This window comes from Salmo salar, unplaced genomic scaffold, assembly GCF_965601325.2.
Source record: "Salmo salar unplaced genomic scaffold, fSalSal1 ptg000136l, whole genome shotgun sequence".
NCBI classification, from domain to species: Eukaryota; Metazoa; Chordata; class Actinopteri; order Salmoniformes; family Salmonidae; genus Salmo; species Salmo salar.
Window position 1 is genome coordinate 1,445,001 of NW_027675321.1, and position 22,500 is coordinate 1,467,500.

The 22,500-nt window shown below is 43.8% G+C and overlaps 2 protein-coding genes across 2 annotated transcripts in view; one reads left to right on the top strand and one right to left on the bottom strand.

Moving 5' to 3' along the window:
• The window catches only part of LOC145866946 (tripartite motif-containing protein 16), an 11,752-nt gene extending 7,746 nt beyond the window's left edge, over positions 1-4,006 (bottom strand). Inside the window, exons 1-2 of the mRNA XM_082971008.1 lie at positions 3,320-4,006; positions 2,791-2,886 (exon numbers count right to left, since the gene is read on the bottom strand). Of these exons, the coding sequence (XP_082827134.1) occupies positions 2,791-2,886; positions 3,320-3,916 (693 nt within the window). The 5' untranslated portion in view covers positions 3,917-4,006. The remainder of the gene's footprint in view (positions 1-2,790; positions 2,887-3,319) is intronic.
• An 11,598-nt stretch (positions 4,007-15,604) lies between these two features.
• Positions 15,605-22,500, top strand: part of LOC145866947 (tripartite motif-containing protein 16-like) — a 14,851-nt gene continuing 7,955 nt past the window's right edge. The window contains exons 1-2 of the mRNA XM_082971009.1: positions 15,605-16,280; positions 16,713-16,808. Of these exons, the coding sequence (XP_082827135.1) occupies positions 15,684-16,280; positions 16,713-16,808 (693 nt within the window). The 5' untranslated portion in view covers positions 15,605-15,683. The remainder of the gene's footprint in view (positions 16,281-16,712; positions 16,809-22,500) is intronic.

Sequence of the window (22,500 nt, forward strand, 5' to 3'; positions counted from 1 at the left end):
CAACCACCGCCTTGTTCATTCTGGATACAGAGTGTATATGTTCCTCTCCCACCTGTTCACCGACCAGGATCAATAATTCCTCCACACCATTCTCCACAACGCACCTGAAGAGACAGCGTTTCTTCTCCACTCGGTTGAGGACATCAAACTACCCTACTCCCTCCTCAACTCTAACCGATAAACAGCGGAAACCGATAAACAAACCCTCCCACCATGACAAAATACATTTGGAAAATAGGCAAAAGAATAGCTGCACTCTTTACGAACGACAAAACCTCACGTTACCAACTTCTTCTTCTTCTATGGTATAATGGCGGTCCTCAAACCAACGTTAAAGGAGCGTGGCGCCTCCTACTGTGCTGGAGTGTGTTCAATCACGGTTTACACCATTTCTAAATCCTCCTACCTAACTCAGTACTTCTGAGAAAATAAAAAAGATCCCTACTAACTTCTAATAGACCCTCCCCCATCCCCCAAATCCCTTCCAACCCCCATCCAACCCCGTCCAACCTCAATGACCCTACACTTCAATCTTTCCCTCTCTTCAACATCCTTACAACAATATAACAACACATGCTCCACCGTTTCATTGACAATACCCTCCAGACACAAACCATTCACATGCTGCCAACCAGATGGAAGGACCAGTTCGATGTACAATGTCCTAAAGACAATCGAGGAAACACCACCTCTTCCTTCCTAATCTGACCTTTGAACCTTGGTCCACCGACCTTTCTTTGGAGGGCATATAAATGCCGTCCCTTGTGCTCAGAGTCCCATCTCTTCTGCCACACATCTATCAAAATGTCTCTGATCTCACATTTGTCCTCACCTCTACCCAGTGGAACATTAATATATATTAGATCTTGTTTTAAAGTTATTTTAGCTAACTAGTCTACAATTTCATTCCATTCCACACCTGAATGTGCTGGGACCCAGCAGAATCTCACTACTAGACCCATTCTCTCAATTCTCCATAATAACATTAATACCTCCAATAGTAGGTCACTCCTAATAGATTTACCAGATGATAAACTATTCAATACAGACAGAGAATCTGAGGATACTATAATTCTAACAGGCTGTACGTCCTCCACCCACTGGAGGACAACTATTATCACCAACAGTTCAACTGAGTACACTGACAGTTCATCTGTTAGTCTTCTACATATCTGCACATCACATTCAGGAAGGTCAACACCTGCTCCTGTGGGCCCACTATCTGGGCCCTTGGATCCATCTGTGAAAAGAGGTAAAAAAAGCATAACAACTTCTACCAATGTAATTGTCAACCAGTTTCCCTTTATCACTGACTTCTGACCCAATCTTTTCCTTTTGTCTACCAAGGTTAGATCAACAACAGGATCTGGGAGTAACCATGGAGGAACATCCCCTATCACCACAGAAAGGGCCAACCTCCAACTCCCTGAAACTACTCTCATCAGCAAGCTTTCCAACTGTCCAACCAAAACCACTGCCTTGTCTACTAGTATATTCCCAACAGTCATCTAGAACAGTAGCAGTGGGATGCTCAACCTCACAGCCTTTCAACCCAATAAGCTAATGACAATTTATTACGTCGTATATCCAAAGGCATCTCACCTGCCTCAACTGGTCTATAATATAAATCCATGATATTATGGGATACAAAATGGGAAAAGGGGAAATTATGATAATACTAAAAAACACCCTTCTAACTAACCCTACACTCATTAAAACCCACTACCCCATTCCACTACTTTGACCCTATCTGCTCCTGCACCAGGCCAACTAACCCTACACTCATTAAAACCCACTACCCCATTCCACTACTTTGACCCTATCTGCTCCTGCACCAGGCCAACTAACCCTACACTCATTAAAACCCACTACCCCCATTCCACTACTTTGACCCTATCTGCTCCTGCACCAGGCCAACTAACCCTACACTCATTAAAACCCACTACCCCATTCCACTACTTTGACCCTATCTGCTCCTGCACCAGGCCAACTAACCCTACACTCATTCAAACCCACTACCCCATTCCACTACTTTGACCCTATCTGCTCCTGCACCAGGCCAACTAACCCTACACTCATTAAAACCCCACTACCCCATTCCACTACTTTGACCCTATCTGCTCCTGCACCAGGCCAACTAAACCTACACTCATTAAAACCCACTACCCCATTCCACTACTTTGACCCTATCTGCTCCTGCACCAGGCCAACTAACCCTACACTCATTAAAAACCACTACCCCATTCCACTACTTTGACCCTATCTGCTCCTACACCAGGCCAACTAACCCTACACTCATTAAAACCCACTACCCCATTCCACTACTTTGACCCTATCTGCTCCTGCACCAGGCCAACGACCTGGGAGGACAGGACACCACCACCCAACACACCCTGGAACTCTTCTGAAGTCAAATCTAGTATGACCAAATACTTCTCTGCAGCTGCCACCAAAACATATTTTTTTCCTGTGATTTACATTCCATTTCTGCGGTACAGTTGATAACCATTTGCTATGAACACTAAGAAGCCAACCTTACTGAAGCATATATCACTGGTTGGCCCATCCCTCTGTGCTGTCACAGATCTACTACTCACAGGGATCCTCTCAGGATCCCTCAGCCTTGACCCATCCTCCTCTACTTTCTTCACTGCCTCAGCAGTGACAACCTGTTCCCAACAGTGGGGTCAGTGGGATTGGATAGGGGCCCCTCTACTTCTCTCTCTCTCTCTCTCTCTGACTGGAGGAGACAGGTGAAATGGTGTGTCTCCTCTGGTCAACAATACTCACCTTGAGAGACTCCACAGCCTGTTGGAGCTCCTTCAGCTCCTTCTCTCTCTCCTGGAATCTCTGCTGGACCTTCTGCTGACTCATCCCCAGCTGCCTCTGTGGAGAATCACTCTTCAATGAGCTATCAAGCTTTATTAGTCCAGTAGATCAATAGTATAGTAATGTGACATAGGGCCCATAGAGAGGAAGGTCTAAAAAAATGGATGGTCCATTTACTAAATGATATTTATTTGTTGCTATGTGAATGATTATAGTTTTTATGGTAGGACTACATGTATCAACAGGTTGAGACTGAACTTTGGACTCATAAAAGGGCATTCAGAATGATAATAGTGTTTGACATTATAAAATGGTGATACATCTGGAGAATCTGGGTTGACATATCTATATACTCAAGGTTTGTGTTCATATTTGTTCTGCTGAGGATCCATTTCATTTGAATGATCTCATATTCAAACAGCCTTAGTTCCTACTGTATCTTTAATTCTTTGTTTATCAGACAGTCACCAACAAGTTGTTCTGGTCTTACCTGTTTCTCAGTCCTCTCTGCTGCAGCTGACACTGTATCATGGCCTTTATGTTCATCCATTGTACACATCAGACAGATACACTGCTGATCGGTACGACAGTAAACCTCCAGCAGTTTGTCATGATGAGAGCAGATCTTCTCCTGTAGTTGTGCGGTGGCTTTGACCAGCTTGTGCCTCTTCAAAGCAGGAGATTCGTAGTGAGATTGGAGGTGAGTCTCACAGTAAGAGGCCAGACACACCAGACAGGACATGAGGGCTTTCTGCTTTCTGGTCCCAGTGCAGAAATCACACGCCACATCTCTAGGTCCAGCATAGCACAGAGCAGGAGGGGGAGCAGCCTGGAGTCCTGTCTTCTTCAGTTTCTCCACCAGCTCAGCCAACATGTTATTTTTCCTCAGATTAGGCCTTGGAGTGAAGGTCTCTCTGCACTGAGGACAGCTATAGACCCCTTTCAGAACATCCTGATCCCAGCAGCCCTCAATACAGCTCCTACAGTAACTGTGTCCACAGGGGATGGCGACTGGTTCCTTCAGTAGATCCAGACAGACAGAACAACAGAACTGGTCCTGGTCCAGCAGAACTCCCTGTTGAGCCATTTGGACGGTTGTTCACTCTCACACAGACAGACGAGACAGAGACTCAGATCAGTTTCGTTTCCTCAGAAGAGAGTTTGTGGGAGGGGGAGGGATTTCCTGGTTCTGCCAGAGGGGTGGGGTTAGAGGGAGGGAGGGGTTAGAGGAATGCAGGAAGAGAGAGAGGAACTGCATGCAACATCAAGAGGGAGACAAATAGTTTTGTTCCAATGTTAGAGCCTTTAACATGGAACACATGACATAATGAATCTTAAAATGTGAGTTGTTAGAATATATGAAGGGTAACAGTTTTCTATGAAGTACGTATGTATCATTATTTTAATCACCTTTATAATGCCTTATAAATCAATAAGTCCTGAGGAGGTGTGATATATGGTTATTATACAGAACCACGGCTAAGGGCTGTTCTTAGACAAGACACAACACGGATTGAGAATTATCTAACACTTTCAACAATACAATCACATTTTATTTTATTGGTTACATACACATATTTATCAGTTGTTATTGTGGGTGAAGTGAAATGCTTGTGTTCCTGGTTCCAACAGTGCAGTAATATCTAACAATGCTTGTGTTCCCAGCTCCAACAGTGCAGTAATATCTAACAATGCTTGTGTTCCCAGCTCCAACAGTGCAGTAATATCTAACAATGCTTGTGTTCCTGGCTCCAACAGTGCAGTAATATCTAACAATGCTTGTGTTCCCAGCTCCGACAGTGCAGTAATATCTAACAATGCTTGTGTTCCCAGCTCACAGAGGGCAGAAGTCAATGAAAATATTAGGACAAGCAATGATATATATATATATATACATATATACACTGTATACTGTGATGTGATGCATAGACAATTTGGAGTACATCTGTAGTATATCTGAAGAATAGTAGATGTACAGTAGTAGTTATATAGGATGAACCAGGACTAGAATACAGTATATACATATTAAGTGGACAGCAGTAGTTATATAGGATGAACCAGGACTAGAATACAGTATATACATATGAAGTAGACAGCAGTAGTTATATAGGATGAACCAGGACTGGAATACAGTATATACATATGAAGTGGACAGCAGTAGTTATATAGGATGAACCAGGACTAGAATACAGTATATTCATATGAAGTGGACAGCAGTAGTTATATAGGATGAACCAGGACTAGAATACAGTATATACATATGAAGTGGACAGCAGTAGTTATATAGGATGAACCAGGACTAGAATACAGTATATACATATGAAGTAGACAGCAGTAGTTATATAGGATGAACCAGGACTAGAATACAGTATATACATATGAAGTGGACAGCAGTAGTTATATAGGATGAACCATGACTAGAATACAGTATATACATATGAAGTGGACAGCAGTAGTTATATAGGATGAACCAGGACTGGAATACAGTATATTCATATGAAGTGGACAGTAGTAGTTATATAGGATGAACCATGACTAGAATACAGTATATACATATGAAGTGGACAGCAGTAGTTATATAGGATGAACCAGGACTAGAATACAGTATATTCATATGAAGTGGACAGCAGTAGTTATATAGGATGAACCATGACTAGAATACAGTATATACATATGAAGTGGACAGCAGTAGTTATATAGGATGAACCATGACTAGAATACAGTATATACATATGAAGTGGACAGCAGTAGTTATATAGGATGAACCATGACTAGAATACAGTATATACATATGAAGTGGACAGCAGTAGTTATATAGGATGAACCATGACTAGAATACAGTATATACATATGAAGTGGACAGCAGTAGTTATATAGGATGAACCAGGACTAGAATACAGTATATACATATGAAGTGGACAGCAGTAGTTATATAGGATAAACCAGGACTGGAATACAGTATATACATATGAAGTGGGCAGCAGTAGTTATATAGGATGAACCAGGACTAGAATACAGTATATACATATGAAGTGGACAGCAGTAGTTATATAGGATAAACCAGGACTGGAATACAGTATATACATATGAAGTGGGCAGCAGTAGTTATATAGGATGAACCAGGACTAGAATACAGTATATACATTTGTATTTATTTCACCTTTATTTAACCAGGTAGGCAAGTTGAGAACAAGTTCTCATTTACAATTGCGACCTGGCCAAGATAAAGCAAAGCAGTTCGACAACATACAACAACACAGAGTTACACATGGAGTAAAACAAACATACAGTCAATAATACAGTAAAAACATAAGTCTATATACATTGTGAGCAAATTAGGTGAGATAAGGGAGGTAAAGGCAATAAATAGGCCATGGTGGCAAAGTAAATACAATATAGCAAGTAAAACACTGGAATGGTAGATTTATAATTTGAAGAAAGTTCAAAGTTAAAATATAAATAATATGGTGCAAAGGAGCAAAATAAATAAATAAATAAATACAGTAGGGGAACAAGTAGTAGTTTGGGCTAAATTATAGATGGGCTATGTACAGGTGCAGTGATCTGTGAGCTGCTCTGACAGCTGGTGCTTAAAGCTAGTGAGGGAGATATGTGTTTGTAGTTCGTTCCAGTCATTGGCAGCAGAGAACTGGAAGGAGAGGCGGCCAAAGGAGGAAATGGCTTTGTGGGTGACCAGAGAGATCCCTGACCTTATCTTCTCTCAAGAAGATGTCTGGTAGGCCCATTTAAATACCTTTTTTGGACATTTGAAGATAGCAGATGTTTGAGTTGGGTCTATTAACACAGCTCTGAGTTGTTATTATTTTTTTTATTTTTTTTTGACAAAATGAGCACTCCTGGAAGTGACAGATTTTGACTCATATTGAGTGATAAGACTGAGCTATTTAAAAACACTTTTTCAACATTTCAAGATAGCAGTTAGTTCAGTTTGATCTTACTAAAGACAGCTGTATATTATTTTTTTTGACCCAAAAATATTCTATGTTCACGCCCACTTTTTTTGCACTATGTTTGAAGGCTGTCAACTTCTTCTCAGGAGGAGAATCACTTAGCCTTTCGACTAATTTTCAAATGATAGGATGCCTATTTAAAAACACTTTAGTAGGTGCAAGCGTCCCACCTAGCCCATAGAGGTTAAACCTAAACAGAATAAGTTGCAACTTAAGGTATAATTATTTTATTCATTTTGACATATTGTTTGGGACCACTTTTTTTGCTCTGTTTGAAGGCTGTCAGCTTCTTCTCAGGAGGAGAATCACTTAGCCTTTCAACTAATTTTGGGTTAGTTGGACTAATTTTGGGTTAGTTCTCTCAAGAAGAACTAACCCATCTCAACATGACAGAGAGTAAGACAGGAGAACCTATTTCAACATGACAGAGAGTAAGACAGGAGAACCTATTTCAACATGACGGAGAGTAAGACAGGAGAACCTATTTCAACATGACGGAGAGTAAGACAGGAGAACCTATTTCAACATGACGGAGAGTAAGTCAGGAGTCCCTGACCTTATCTTCTCTCCAGAAGATGTCTGGTAGGCAGGGCTGGGCGATATGGACCAAAAGTCATATCCCGATATATTTAGGCTGAATATCGATATAAGATATATATCCTGATAAAGTGAGAGCAAATGTTCAGTCAAAGTCAAAGCCAGATATGACATGTCTCAAGTAGTTTTATTGAAAGCGGCTATTTCAGTGAACAGTTGAAAAATCAAATGAATAAATAATAAACAGGGCTCTTCACCTGGTTCAGATTAAATGCTCAGCTGTTCAAATAACAACAACATGTAAACATAAACACTGTAGAACAACAGGACGACCTTTTTGGAAATCAAAGCTCCATAAGGTGCACATTTAAATAAATACAAATATCTTAAACAAAAATAGCCTATAAAATAAAATAGGCCTATCTTTTTCTGAAATAAATATTATATATATTTATGAGAAAAGTCAACTTTTTTTTTAGTTTGACAACTTTAAATGGCTTATTAAAATCAAATTACAGATTTCTTCTCCTTTCTAACAAATCCACAGATGCAAATAACGAACATTACAAAATAATAAAATATGACAAACCCTAGTAAGGGCAGCAATTATATATAAATAAAGAACAAAATAAAGTGCTCAGTTTGAGAAAATGTGTTTTAAACATCAGCCTGAGATTACCATTTGCTTTTTGTTAACTCAATTTCTTATCTGAACAGCCTCAACCAGTTGCACAAGAAACAGACTATCAACTCAATAAACATTTTCCCCCTCTTTTTTTACTTTGATAAACAGTAATGCTGTCTTGAGGTAGACATTAGAAGACAAGCGTGTCCTCCTTCGTTTAAAGATTTTGTGCGAGAAACACCAGCCTGTCAACGGCATCCGGCTTCAGAGATGCTCTGTGGCAGGTCACGATATTGCCACTGCAGCTGAAAACCCTTTCGGAGGGTGAACTGGTAGCTGGTAGCAAGAGATACTTTTTTTGCCAGGTGGCTCAGAGCTGGAAAGACAACTTCATGATCCTTCCACCACTTGAGGGGATCAGTGTCACTCTCCACACTTGCTGACTGCAAGTAACTTGACAGTTCATTTTCAATAGCCTCCCTCTTGGTTGGTGGCGCAGTGGTGGTGGCTGTGCGCTGCTTGAAGAAGCTTGCCAGTGTCTTAGCTTTTGGTGCCACTGCTGCTTCTCCATCTGCAGGCTCAGTTGGCACACGTAGGTAAGGCGGTTGACAGCTGCTCTGATCAGCCAGTAGCGTCTCCACCTCCAAGACAGCTCTGTGCTTCAATGCATCAACTTTTTCACTTGGGATATAGGTGGCCCTGAAGCGTGGATCCACAAATGAAGCCATCTCCAATAGGTCAGTAGTGGCTGGGTCAGAATACTTGCGGTTGAGGTACTCAACAATGCTGGTCTTGATCGATTTGCAAAGCTCGCTATCACATGCCAGGAGACTGTCGTTAAAAAGGTGCAGCACAGGTTTTACATATGATAGAGTGACGTACTCCTCACCTGACAAAGCATCGGTAAAGTCCTGGAGAGGTTTCAGGACCTTTTGGACTGCTTCTAGGACCTCTAAGTCCTGCCAGGTAGGGACAAGGTGCCTGGTCTTTTTGTCATTAGACAGGACTTTGGCCAGTGCTCCTTCCTGCTCCAGGACTCTCTCTATCATCTGCTGCCTTGATCCCCAGCGTGTGGCAGACTCGGTTATGAGTTGGTGACTTGGCAGACCCAGCTGAATCTGGACTTCAGCAAGATGTCTCCTTTTCTTCCAGCTGTACCAAAAACAGCTTACAATTCTCTTGCACAGAGAAATGGCCCGGGTGACGCGCTTGTCATTCATGCCATGTCCTGTCAGAAACATAAAAAAAACTATTAAACAAATGTGCTTATGCGAGAAAATTTGACTCTGTTTTCACTTTAACACACTCATACAACTAAGTGCTTTCCAAAATCAAGCTTTAGAAATATTCTACATTAATATTTTCTTGTTTCATAGTTTATTTTTTTTAATCAACGCCAGTCCTAATCATAAATATCAAATATTATATTCATTTATTTTGTGAATTTGAATCCTGTAAGTGATTTTTATGTATTATTATTTGTGTATAATTTATAAATGATGACTATACTGTATGTACATTTACTGATGTTTCGTTCTTGTTGTTGTTCTTAGTATTTATGCTTAGTATTTAATGCTACTTCATATTTCTACTCCACTAAAAACTCCACAATGTTTAGGCCTACCTACGTGTCAACATTAGTTTCTAGTTACTTTGCAGTTGGCTCTTCAATCCAGAGAAAAAACTATAGTCTATCATAATAACTAAATATGTTACCTTGATGATATCAACAGGCTAACCAGCATTTTAAAGTCATAATTACCTCACCTTTACCAGCTGTAACATTAAAGTGGTAAACACATCAATGCATCACTAATTCTTATCCAATAACCTAATAAATATGGTTCTGAAATCTACCATCCTGTATTGTAAGTGATTTTACTTTTAGCACTTTATGTTTTGTGTTTTATTAATCAATTTTTGGCCAAGACAGCAGCATAAAACAAAACAAGTTGCAGACAGACACAAAGGAAAAATAATGAAAAACTAATATTTTAATGTTTTTTTCTTTAAAGTAAAATATGTGAATAGTCCTTAATAAAACACTGCACTCCCCAATAGCCAAGTGTAGTCTGACCGAAGCACTGCATCCTCATCGTTCAGCTCCACCGCTCTGACCACGTCGCTCCCGTTGGCGGTTGTTATAGCAACCGGATGCTTTTCTTGGAGTTTCCCAGCTTGCGTCCTGCGAGGCCTCAGCTATATGCTCACCGGTGTGATCCTGGGGGGAAATAACTTGTTTTGGAGACACGACGCTTGTTTTCATCTCCCCCAGTCGTTGAATGAAGTGAACATGTCACGCTTCATGTAAAGGCTCACATTGTCCTGCTCGACCACATATCGCTGGTCAACGCCAAAATGGGTCCCGTTAGCGAGCCGGTCAGCAAGGCTCTGCCTGACTTCAGTGGACATTTGTGGCAGTGCTTCTCGTGTAAAGTAGTTGGGAAGCTCATATCTCGGGTCCATAGTTTTCAGTAGCTTTTTGAATCCGACTTGTTCCACAGTTGCAACAGGGACCATATCTTTAGCAATGTGATAGGACACCGCTGTAGTTATAGTACACCACTTGCCAATTTTCTTTTCATAAAGGCACACTGCGGGAAAATGAAGTTTGCAGTGAGCTTTGTTTCGGGGCTTTTCCGGGTTGTCGACGGCTTGCGGCTGGGGCTTCTGCAGCGCGCAGTTTCACACACTCTTCGTATTGCAGTTTGTGCCACTGTTTTAGGTGGTGAAAAAGATTGGTAGTGCTTCCACCCCCTGGCTGTAACTTTTTTTTATGGCACTGCCTACATATAACGTGATTTTGTTTCTCATCTGATACTTTGAATCCGAACCATCTCCAAATTACTGAGCCAATGCTTTTTCTTTTACTAACCAATTCCTCGTCAAAACGCTCCGCAGACGCTGTTGCTTCCTCCATGTTTGTTGAAGTGTCTGTTCCTGCCCCTCCGCCCTCTGTGCATGAAAGAGGAGGCACGGGGAGCAGCGCAGAGAGCTCCGGGTCTGCAGCTTGCTTGGAGCAAGGATCAAAGCGCAAATTTCAACTATATCGATATATGCGAAATGGTCTAATTTCATATCACATTTAAAATATATATCGATATATTTTTTATATCAATATATCGCCCAGCCCTAGTCAGGCTGATAAGAACAATTCTTATTTTGTATAACGGGTCACTTAGGATGGCAGTAGCATTGTTGACGAAATGCAGGCATCGCAGCAGAATTAGGAAGCGGTCTTGGGAAAAGAGGGTGGCAAAGAAGGGAGTTGCAAACATAGGATCTGTGCTCCAGTATTCTCTTAGGGAGTTCTTCTTTACTATCCACATGAGGAGGACTGTCACCAGGAAGGTATACATTTCACTCATTGTGGTTGTCACCCATTTAGCGAGTTTCCCCCCTCACTCCTGGCTCTCTCTTCTCCTGTAGCTCCAAGGCATAGCGATTGGTCTCCTGTACTATGGTTTCCCACCAGCTCCTCTGTCAGAAACAACTTGAAGCACTCTGCCTCAGATGGAAATGGACTCCAGACTGGGACTCATCAAAACAAACAGCAGGGCCAGGAGGGGTGAAATGACTGGCGGCCTTCCAGCTACCACAGAACTCCTGTACTTCATCCACTGTCGGTCTCCCTCCATCACCAGTTCACTGGAGTTCACTCATTTTTTGAGGACTTCCGGAAATGAATGGTGGGATGTGAACGACGGTAGATGACACACCCCTTCAACACTATAAACAGACCGAACTCATCTTGTCTTTTATTATCTTCGGTTTCTGTGAGGGGGAAAAAATGCATGGCTGCTCGCTGAAACTAATCGTCGGATTACTGTCGATTTCTAGAAAGTGTTTTACCTAATTATTTCGATCAATGGTGAGCTCACCCCGTGATGTGATTAATTATACATAGTAATTGCAATTAGCTAATTCATATTGTAGTTTACGTCAACCGAGAGTTAGAAAATATGACTGCTTGTGTTGGGTCAATCTTTCCTCAGTTAGCGATAGGACAAATGTAGCCTACATTTTTCCGGTTAGGATGATTGTGTTGTGCTATATATATATATATATATATATACACACACACACTGCTCAAAAAAATAAAGGGAACACTAAAATAACACATCCTAGATCTGAATGAATTAAATAATCTTATTAAATACTTTTTTCTTTACATAGTTGAATGTGCTGACAACAAAATCACACAAAAATAATCAATGGAAACCCAATTTATCAACCCATGGAGGTCTGGATTTGGAGTCACACTAAAAATTAAAGTGGAAAACCACACTACAGGCTGATCCAACTTTGATGTAATGTCCTTAAAACAAGTCAAACTGAGGCTCAGTAGTGTGTGTGGCCTCCACGTGCCTGTATGACCTCCCTACAACGCCTGGCCATGCTCCTGATGAGGTGACGGATGGTCTCCTGAGGGATCTCCTCCCAGACCTGGACTAAAGCATCCGCCAACTCCTGGACAGTCTGTGGTGCAACGTGGCGTTGGTGGATGGAGCGAGACATGATGTCCCAGATGTGCTCAATTGGATTCTGGTCTGGGGAACGGGCGGGCCAGTCCATAGCATCAATGCCTTCCTCTTGCAGGAACTGCTGACACACTCCAGCCACATGAGGTCTAGCATTGTCTTGCATTAGGAGGAACCCAGGGCCAACCGCACCAGCATATGGTCTCACAAGGGGTCTGAGGATCTCATCTTGGAACCTAATGGCAGTCAGGCTACCTCTGGCGAGCACATGGAGGGCTGTGCGGCCCCCCAAAGAAATGCCACCCCACACCATGACTGACCCACCGCCAAACCGGTCATGGTGGAGGATGTTGCAGGCAGCAGAACGTTCTCCACGGCGTCTCCAGACTCTGTCACGTGCTCAGTGTGAACCTGCTTCATCTGTGAAGAGCACAGGGTGCCAGTGGCGAATTTGACAATCTTGCTGTTCTCTGGCAAATGCCAAACGTCCTGCACGGTGTTGGGCTGTAAGCACAACCCCCACCTGTGGACGTCGGGCCCTCATACCACCCTCATGGAGTCTGTTTCTGACCGTTTGAGCAGACACATGCACATTTGTGGCCTGCTGGAGGTCATTTTGCAGGGCTCTGGCAGTGCTCCTCCTGCTCCTCCTTGCACAAAGGAGGAGGTAGCGGTCCTGCTGCTGGGTTGTTGCCCTCCTACGGCCTCCTCCACGTCTCCTGATGTACTGGCCTGTCTCCTGGTAGTGCCTCCATGCTCTGGACACTACACTGACAGACACAGCAAACCTTCTTGCCACAGCTCGCATTGATGTGCCATCCTGGATGAGCTGCACTACCTGAGCCACTTGTGTGGGTTGTAGACTCCGTCTCATGCTACCACTAGAGTGAAAGCACCGCCAGCATTCAAAAGTCACCAAAACATCAGCCAGGAAGCATAGGAACTGAGAAGTGGTCTGTGGTCCCCACCTGCAGAACCACTCCTTTATTGGGGGTGTCTTGCTAATTGCCTATAATTTCCACCTGTTGTCTATTCCATTTGCACAACAGCATGTGAAATGTATTGTCAATCAGTGTTGCTTCCTAAGTGGACAGTTTGATTTCACAGAAGTGTGATTGACTTGGAGTTACATTGTGTTGTTTAAGTGTTCCCTTTATTTTTTTGAGCAGTGTATATAAATATATTGATTGAAGGTCCTAAATATATACACACATATATATATACACACATATACACACAGTATATACTCACAGTATATATATTTATATTCCAGGACTCCAACATTGCTCATCCTAATATTTCTATATTTCTTAATTCCTTTACTTTTTACTGTCACGTCCTGACCAGTAATAGGGGTTATTTGTTATTGTAGTTTGGTCAGGTCATGGCAGGGGGTGTTTGTTTTATGTGGTTCGGGCTATGTATTTAGGTAGAGGGGTGTTTGGTTTATGTGGTTCGGGCTATGTATTTAGGTAGAGGGGTGTTTGGTTTATGTGGTTCGGGCTATGTATTTAGGTAGAGGGGTGTTTGGTTTATGTGGTTCGGGCTATGTATTTAGGTAGAGGGGTGTTTGGTTTATGTGGTTCGGGCTATGTATTTAGGTAGAGGGGTGTTTGGTTTATGTGGTCTCGGGCTATGTATTTAGGTTGAGGGGTGTTTGGTTTATGTGGTTCGGGCTATGTATTTAGGTAGAGGGGTGTTTGGTTTATGTGGTTCGGGCTATGTATTTAGGTAGAGGGGTGTTTGGTTTATGTGGTTCGGGCTATGTATTTAGGTAGAGGGGTGTTTGGTTTATGTGGTTCGGGCTATGTATTTAGGTAGAGGGGTGTTTGGTTTATGTGGTTCGGGCTATGTATTTAGGTAGAGGGGTGTTTGTTTTATGTGGTTCGGGCTATGTATTTAGGTTGAGGGGTGTTTGGTTTATGTGGTTCGGGCTATGTATTTATGTAGAGGGGTGTTTGGTTTATGTGGTTCGGGCTATGTATTTAGGTAGAGGGGTGTTTGGTTTATGTGGTCAGGGGTTTGTTAGTCTATGTTCTATGTTAGTGTATTTCTATGTTCTGTCTTGTCTATTGTAGTTCTATGTTTAGTTAATTGGGGTTGGACCTTCAATTGGAGGTAGCTGGTTATCGTTGCCTCTGATTGAAGGTCCTATAATTAGGAGTTTGTTTGTCATGGGGGTTTTGTGGCTGATTGTTGCTGTGTATAGCTTTGTGCCTTACTGGCCTGTTCTTTGTCCTTTAATAAAAGAAGATGAGTGTACATTTTCCCACTGCGTCTTGGTCTAAACCCTACGACACCTGTGACATTTACATTAGGGTGTATTGTTAGATATTACTGCACTGTTGGAACCAGGAACACAAGCATTTCACTACACCCACAATAACATCTGCTAAATATGTGTATGTGACCAATAACATTTTTATTTGATTGTATTTTTGAAAGTGTTACATAATTCTCAATCCGCTTTGCGTCGTGCCTAAAAACAGCACTTAGCCGTGGTACTGTATATTAGCCATATACTGTCACCACTTCCACCGAAGTCATTTCCTCTCCTTGTTCGGCGGTCGGCGTCACCGGTCTTCTAGCCATCGTCGATCCACTTTTTCATTTTGTCTTGTTTTCTTACACATCTGGTTTCCATTTCCATCATGAATTGTTGTGTATTTAACCCTCTGTTCCCCCCATGTCCTTGTGTGGAATTGTTTGTTTGTAAGTGCTTGTACTCTGTTACTGGTGCGCATCGGGTTTTGTACCCATGTAGGTTCGTTTTGTATTAAACTGCTCCGGCTATTACCTATCTCTGCTCTCCTGCGTCTGACTTCACTGCCACCAGGTCCGCAATCCTTACATATACCACACCTCCTCAGGCCTTATTGCTTATTAGAACACATAAGTGTATTATAAGGCATTATAAAGGTCATTAAAATAATTCTAATATGTACTTCATAGAAACGGTTACCCTTTATATTCTAATAACTCACATTTTAAGATTCATTATTTCATTTATTCCATGTTAAGGGCTCTAACCAAGGAACAAGACTATTTGTCTCCCTCTTGCTGTTGCATGCAGTTCCTCTCTCTCTTCCTCCCTCCCTCTAACCCCTCCCTCCCTCCCTCTAACCCCACCCCTCTGGCAGAACCAGGAAATCCCTCCCCTTCACAAACTCTCTTCTGAGGAAACGAAACTGATCTGAGTCTCTGTCTCGTCTGTCTGTGTGAGAGTGAACAACCGTCCAAATGGCTCAACAGGGAGTTCTGCTGGACCAGGACCAGTTCTGTTGTTCTGTCTGTCTGGATCTACTGAAGGAACCAGTCACCATCCCCTGTGGACACAGTTACTGTAGGAGCTGTATTGAGGGCTGCTGGGATCAGGATGTTCTGAAAGGGGTCTATAGCTGTCCTCAGTGCAGACAGACCTTCAGTCCGAGGCCGACGCTGAGTAAAAATAACATGTTGGCTGAGCTGGTGGAGAAACTGAAGAAGACAGGACTCCAGGCTGCTCCCCCTCCTGCTCTGTGCTATGCTGGACCTAGAGATGTGGCGTGTGATTTCTGCACTGGGACCAGAAAGCAGAAAGCCCTCATGTCCTGTCTGGTGTGTCTGGCCTCTTACTGTGAGACTCACCTCCAATCTCACTACGAATCTCCTGCTTTGAAGAAGCACAAGCTGGTCAAAGCCACCGCACAACTACAGGAGAAGATCTGCTCTCATCATGACAAACTGCTGGAGGTTTACTGTCGTACCGATCAGCAGTGTATCTGTTATCTGTGTACAATGGATGAACATAAAGGCCATGATACAGTGTCAGCTGCAGCAGAGAGGACTGAGAAACAGGTAAGACCAGAACAACTTGTTGGTGACTGTCTGATAAACAAAGAATTAAAGATACAGTAGGAACTAAGGCTGTTTGAATATGAGATCATTCAAATGAAATAGATCCTCAGCAGAACAAATATGAACACAAACCTTGAGTATATTGATATGTCAACCCAGATTCTCCAGATGTATCACCATTTTATAATGTCTAACACTATTATCATTCTGAATGGCCTTTTATGAGTCCAAAGTTCAGTCTCAACCCGTTGATACTTGTAGTCCTACCATAAAAACTATAATCATTCACATAGCAACAAATAAATATCATTTAGTAAATGGACCATCCATTATTTAGACCTTCCTCTCTATGGGCCCTATGTCACATTACTATACTATTGATCTACTGGACTAATAAAGCTTGATAGCTCATTGAAGAGTGATTCTCCACAGAGGCAGCTGGGGATGAGTCAGCAGAAGGTCCAGCAGAGATTCCAGGAGAGAGAGAAGGAGCTGAAGGAGCTCCAACAGGCTGTGGAGTCTCTCAAGGTGAGTATTGTTGACCAGAGGAGACACACCATTTCACCTGTCTCCTCCAGTCAGAGAGAGAGAGAGAGAGAGAGAGAGAGGTAGAGGGGCCCCTATCCAATCCCACTGACCCCACTGTTGGGAACAGGTTGTCACTGCTGAGGCAGTGAAGAAAGTAGAGGAGGATGGGTCAAGGCTGAGGGATCCTGAGAGGATCCCTGTGAATAGTAGATCTGTGACAGCACAGAGGGATGGGCCAACCAGTGATATATGCTTCAGTAAGGTTGGCTTCTGAGTGTTCATAGCAAATGGTTATCAACTGTACCGCAGAAATGGAATGTAAATCACTGAAAAAAAATATGTTTTGGTGGCAGCTGCAGAGAAGTATTTGGTCATACTAGATTTGACTTCAGAAGAGTTCCAGGGTGTGTTGAGTGGTGGTGTCCCGTCCTCCCAGGCCGTTGGCCTGGTGCAGGAGCAGATAGGGTCAAAGTAGTGGAATGGGGTAGTGGGTTTTAATGAGTGTAGGGTTAGTTGGCCTGGTGCAGGAGCAGATAGGGTCAAAGTAGTGGAATGGGGTAGTGGGTTTTAATGAGTGTAGGGTTAGTTGGCCTGGTGCAGGAGCAGATAGGGTCAAAGTAGTGGAATGGGGTAGTGGGTTTTAATGAGTGGAGGGTTAGTTGGCCTGGTGCAGGAGCAGATAGGGTCAAAGTAGTGGAATGGGGTAGTGGGTTTTAATGAGTGTAGGGTTAGTTGGCCTGGTGCAGGAGCAGATAGGGTCAAAGTAGTGGAATGGGGTAGTGGGTTTTAATGAGTGTAGGGTTAGTTGGCCTGGTGCAGGAGCAGATAGGGTCAAAGTAGTGGAATGGGGTAGTGGGTTTTTAATGAGTGTAGGGTTAGTTGGCCTGGTGCAGGAGCAGATAGGGTCAAAGTAGTGGAATGGGGTAGTGGGTTTTAATGAGTGTAGGGTTAGTTGGCCTGGTGCAGGAGCAGATAGGGTCAAAGTAGTGGAATGGGGTAGTGGGTCTTAATGAGTGTAGGGTTAGTTGGCCTGGTGCAGGAGCAGATAGGGTCAAAGTAGTGGAATGGGGTAGTGGGTTTTAATGAGTGTAGGGTTAGTTGGCCTGGTGCAGGAGCAGATAGGGTCAAAGTAGTGGAATGGGGTAGTGGGTTTTAATGAGTGTAGGGTTAGTTGGCCTGGTGCAGGAGCAGATAGGGTCAAAGTAGTGGAATGGGGTAGTGGGTTTTAATGAGTGTAGGGTTAGTTGGCCTGGTGCAGGAGCAGATAGGGTCAAAGTAGTGGAATGGGGTAGTGGGTTTTAATGAGTGTAGGGTTAGTTGGCCTGGTGCAGGAGCAGATAGGGTCAAAGTAGTGGAATGGGGGTAGTGGGTTTTAATGAGTGTAGGGTTAGTTGGCCTGGTGCAGGAGCAGATAGGGTCAAAGTAGTGGAATGGGGTAGTGGGTTTTAATGAGTGTAGGGTTAGTTGGCCTGGTGCAGGAGCAGATAGGGTCAAAGTAGTGGAATGGGGGTAGTGGGTTTTAATGAGTGTAGGGTTAGTTGGCCTGGTGCAGGAGCAGATAGGGTCAAAGTAGTGGAATGGGGTAGTGGGTTTTAATGAGTGTAGGGTTAGTTGGCCTGGTGCAGGAGCAGATAGGGTCAAAGTAGTGGAATGGGGTAGTGGGTTTTAATGAGTGTAGGGTTAGTTGGCCTGGTGCAGGAGCAGATAGGGTCAAAGTAGTGGAATGGGGTAGTGGGTTTTAATGAGTGTAGGGTTAGTTGGCCTGGTGCAGGAGCAGATAGGGTTAAAGTAGTGGAATGGGGTAGTGGGTTTTAATGAGTGTAGGGTTAGTTGGCCTGGTGCAGGAGCAGATAGGGTCAAAGTAGTGGAATGGGGTAGTGGGTTTTAATGAGTGTAGTGTTAGTTGGCCTGGTGCAGGAGCAGATAGGGTCAAAGTAGTGGAATGGGGTAGTGGGTTTTAATGAGTGTAGGGTTAGTTGGCCTGGTGCAGGAGCAGATAGGTTCAAAGTAGTGGAATGGGGTAGTGGGTTTTAATGAGTGTAGGGTTAGTTAGAAGGGTGTTTTTTTAGTATTATCATAATTTCCCCTTTTCCCATTTTGTATCCCATAATATCATGTATTTATATTATAGTCCAGTTGAGGCAGGTGAGATGCCTTTGGATATACGACGTAATAAATTGTCATTAGCTTATTGGGTTGAAAGGCTGTGAGGTTGAGCATCCCACTGCTACTGTTCTGGATGACTGTTGGGAATATACTAGTAGACAAGGCAGTGGTTTTGGTTGGACAGTTGGAAAGCTTGCTGATGAGAGTAGTTTCAGGGAGTTGGAGGTTGGCCCTTTTCTGTGGTGATAGGAGATGTTCCTCCATGGTTACTCCCAGATCCTGTTGTTGATCTAACCTTGGTAGACAAAAGGAAAAGATTGGGTCAGAAGTCAGTGATAAAGGGAAACTGGTTGACAATTACATTGGTAGAAGTTGTTATGCTTTTTTACCTCTTTTCACAGATGGATCCAAGGGCCCAGATAGTGGGCCCACAGGAGCAGGTGTTTACCTTCCTGAATGTGATGTGCAGATATGTAGAAGACTAACAGATGAACTGTCAGTGTACTCAGTTGAACTGTTGATGATAATAGTTGTCCTCCAGTGGGTGGAGGACGAACAACCTGTTAGAATTATAGTATCCTCAGATTCTCTGTCTGTATTGAATAGTTTATCATCTGGTAAATCTATTAGGAGTGACCTACTATTGGAGGTATTAATGTTATTATGGAGAATTGAGAGAATGGGTCTAGTAGTGAGATTCTGCTGGGTCCCAGCACATTCAGGTGTGGAATGGAATGAAATTGTAGACTAGTTAGCTAAAATAACTTTAAAACAAGATATAATATATATTAATGTTCCACTGGGTAGAGGTGAGGACAAATGTGAGATCAGAGCCATTTTGATAGATGTGTGGCAGAAGAGATGGGACTCTGAACACAAGGGACGGCATTTATATGCCCTCCAAAGAAAGGTCGGTGGACCAAGGTTCAAAGGTCAGATTAGGAAGGAAGAGGTGGTGTTTCCTCGATTGTGTTTAGGACATTGTACATTGAACTGGTCCTTCCATCTGGTTGGCAGCATGTGAATGGTTTGTGTCTGGAGGGTATTGTCAATGAAACGGTGGAGCATGTGTTGTTATATTGTTGTAAGGATGTTGAAGAGAGGGAAAGATTGAAGTGTAGGGTCATTGAGGTTGGACGGGGTTGGATGGGGGTTTGGAAGGGATTTGGGGGATGTAGGAGGGTCTGTTAGAAGTTAGTAGGGATCTTTTTTATTTTCTCAGAAGTGGTCTTCTCCAGACCATTTCCGGAGACCTTCTCACCTCGCTCATCAACGCATCCTTGACCGCTGGCTACGTCCCTTCCGTCTTCAAGAGAGCGAGAGTTGCACCCCTTCTGAAAAAACCTACACTCGATCCCTCCGATGTCAACAACTACAGGCCAGTATCCCTTCTTTCCTTTCTCTCCAAAACTCTTGAACGCGCCGTGCTTGGCCAGCTCTCTTGCTATCTCTCTCAGAATGACCTTCTTGATCCTAATCAGTCAGGTTTCAAGACTGGGCATTCAACTGAGACTGCTCTTCTCTGTGTCACGGAGGCTCTCCGCACTGCTAAAGCTAACTCTCTCTCCTCTGCTCTCATCCTTCTAGACCTATCTGCTGCCTTTGATACCGTGAACCATCAGATCCTCCTCTCCACCCTCTCCGAGCTGGGCATCTCCGGCACCGCGCACGCTTGGATTGCGTCCTACCTGACAGGTCGCTCCTACCAGGTGGCGTGGCGAGAATCTGTCTCCGCACCACGTGCTCTCACCACTGGTGTCCCCCAGGGCTCTGTTCTTGGCCCACTCCTATTCTCGCTATACACCAAGTCACTTGGCTCTGTCATATCCTCACATGGTCTCTCATATCATTGCTATGCAGATGACACACAATTAATCTTCTCCTTTCCCCCTTCTGACAACCAGGTGGCGAATCGCATCTCTGCATGTCTGGCAGACATATCAGTGTGGATGACGGATCACCACCTCAAGCTGAACCTCGGCAAGACGGAGCTGCTCTTCCTCCCGGGGAAGGACTGCCCGTTCCATGATCTCGCCATCACGGTTGACAACTCCCTTGTGTCCTCCTCCCAGAGTGCTAAGAGCCTTGGCGTGACCCTGGACAACACCCTGTCGTTCTCCACCAACATCAAGGCGGTGACCCGATCCTGTAGGTTCATGCTCTACAACATTCGCAGAGTACGACCCTGCCTCACACAGGAAGCGGCGCAGGTCCTAATCCAGGCACTTGTCATCTCCCGTCTGGATTACTGCAACTCGCTGTTGGCTGGGCTCCCTGCCTGTGCCATTAAACCCCTACAACTCATCCAGAACGCCGCAGCCCGTCTGGTGTTCAACCTTCCCAAGTTCTCTCACGTCACCCCGCTCCTCCGCTCTCTCCACTGGCTTCCAGTCGAAGCTCGCATCCGCTACAAGACCATGGTGCTTGCCTACGGAGCTGTGAGGGGAACGGCACCTCCGTACCTTCAGGCTCTGATCAGGCCCTACACCCAAACAAGGGCACTGCGTTCATCCACCTCTGGCCTGCTCGCCTCCCTACCTCTGAGGAAGCACAGTTCCCGCTCAGCCCAGTCAAAACTGTTCGCTGCTCTGGCACCCCAATGGTGGAACAAGCTCCCTCACGACGCCAGGACAGCGGAGTCAATCACCACCTTCCGGAGACACCTGAAACCCCACCTCTTCAAGGAATACCTGGGATAGGATAAAGTAATCCTTCTAACCCCCCCCTTAAAAGATTTAGATGCACTATTGTAAAGTGGTTGTTCCACTGGATATTATAGGTGAATGCACCAATTTGTAAGTCGCTCTGGATAAGAGCGTCTGCTAAATGACTAAAATGTAAATGTAAATGTAGGAGGATTTAGAAATGGTGTAAACCGTGATTGAACACACTCCAGCACAGTAGGAGGCGCCACGCTGCTTTAACGTTGGTTTGAGGACCGCCATTATACCATAGAAGAAGAAGAAGTTGGTAACGTGAGGTTTTGTCGTTCGTGAAGAGTGCAGCTATTCTTTTGCCTATTTTCCAAATGTATTTTGTCATGGTGGGAGGGTTTGTTTATCGGTTTCCGCTGTTTATCGGTTAGAGTTGAGGAGGGAGTAGGATAGTTTGATGTCCTCAACCGAGTGGAGAAGAAACGCTGTCTCTTCAGGTGCGTTGTGGAGAATGGTGTGGAGGAATTATTGATCCTGGTCGGTGAACAGGTGGGAGAGGAACATATACACTCTGTATCCAGAATGAACAAGGCGGTGGTTGTGGTAATGTAAAAGGTGAGTCTTGTTACCCGGCTAGTTACCAGTATGATTTATGTGAGGGGTTGGGTTGGTGCTGATTTCGACAAGAGTAGTGGTGTCTAATCTGCCTCCGTTTATTACCACCGAACAGATCCGTAAAGAGTTGATTCGTTTTGCTAAATGTGGAAGTGTTTTTCTGAACGAAATTCAAGGTTAAACAGGGGAGGGGTGGTACACAGGGTTTGTTAGCACAGAGGAGCCCAGTGATATAATATTATATATATATAATATTACTATATGTCCCAGCTGTTTGCTGTGGTTTTGAAGTAATTCTCTTCCAGCCCACGTTAACC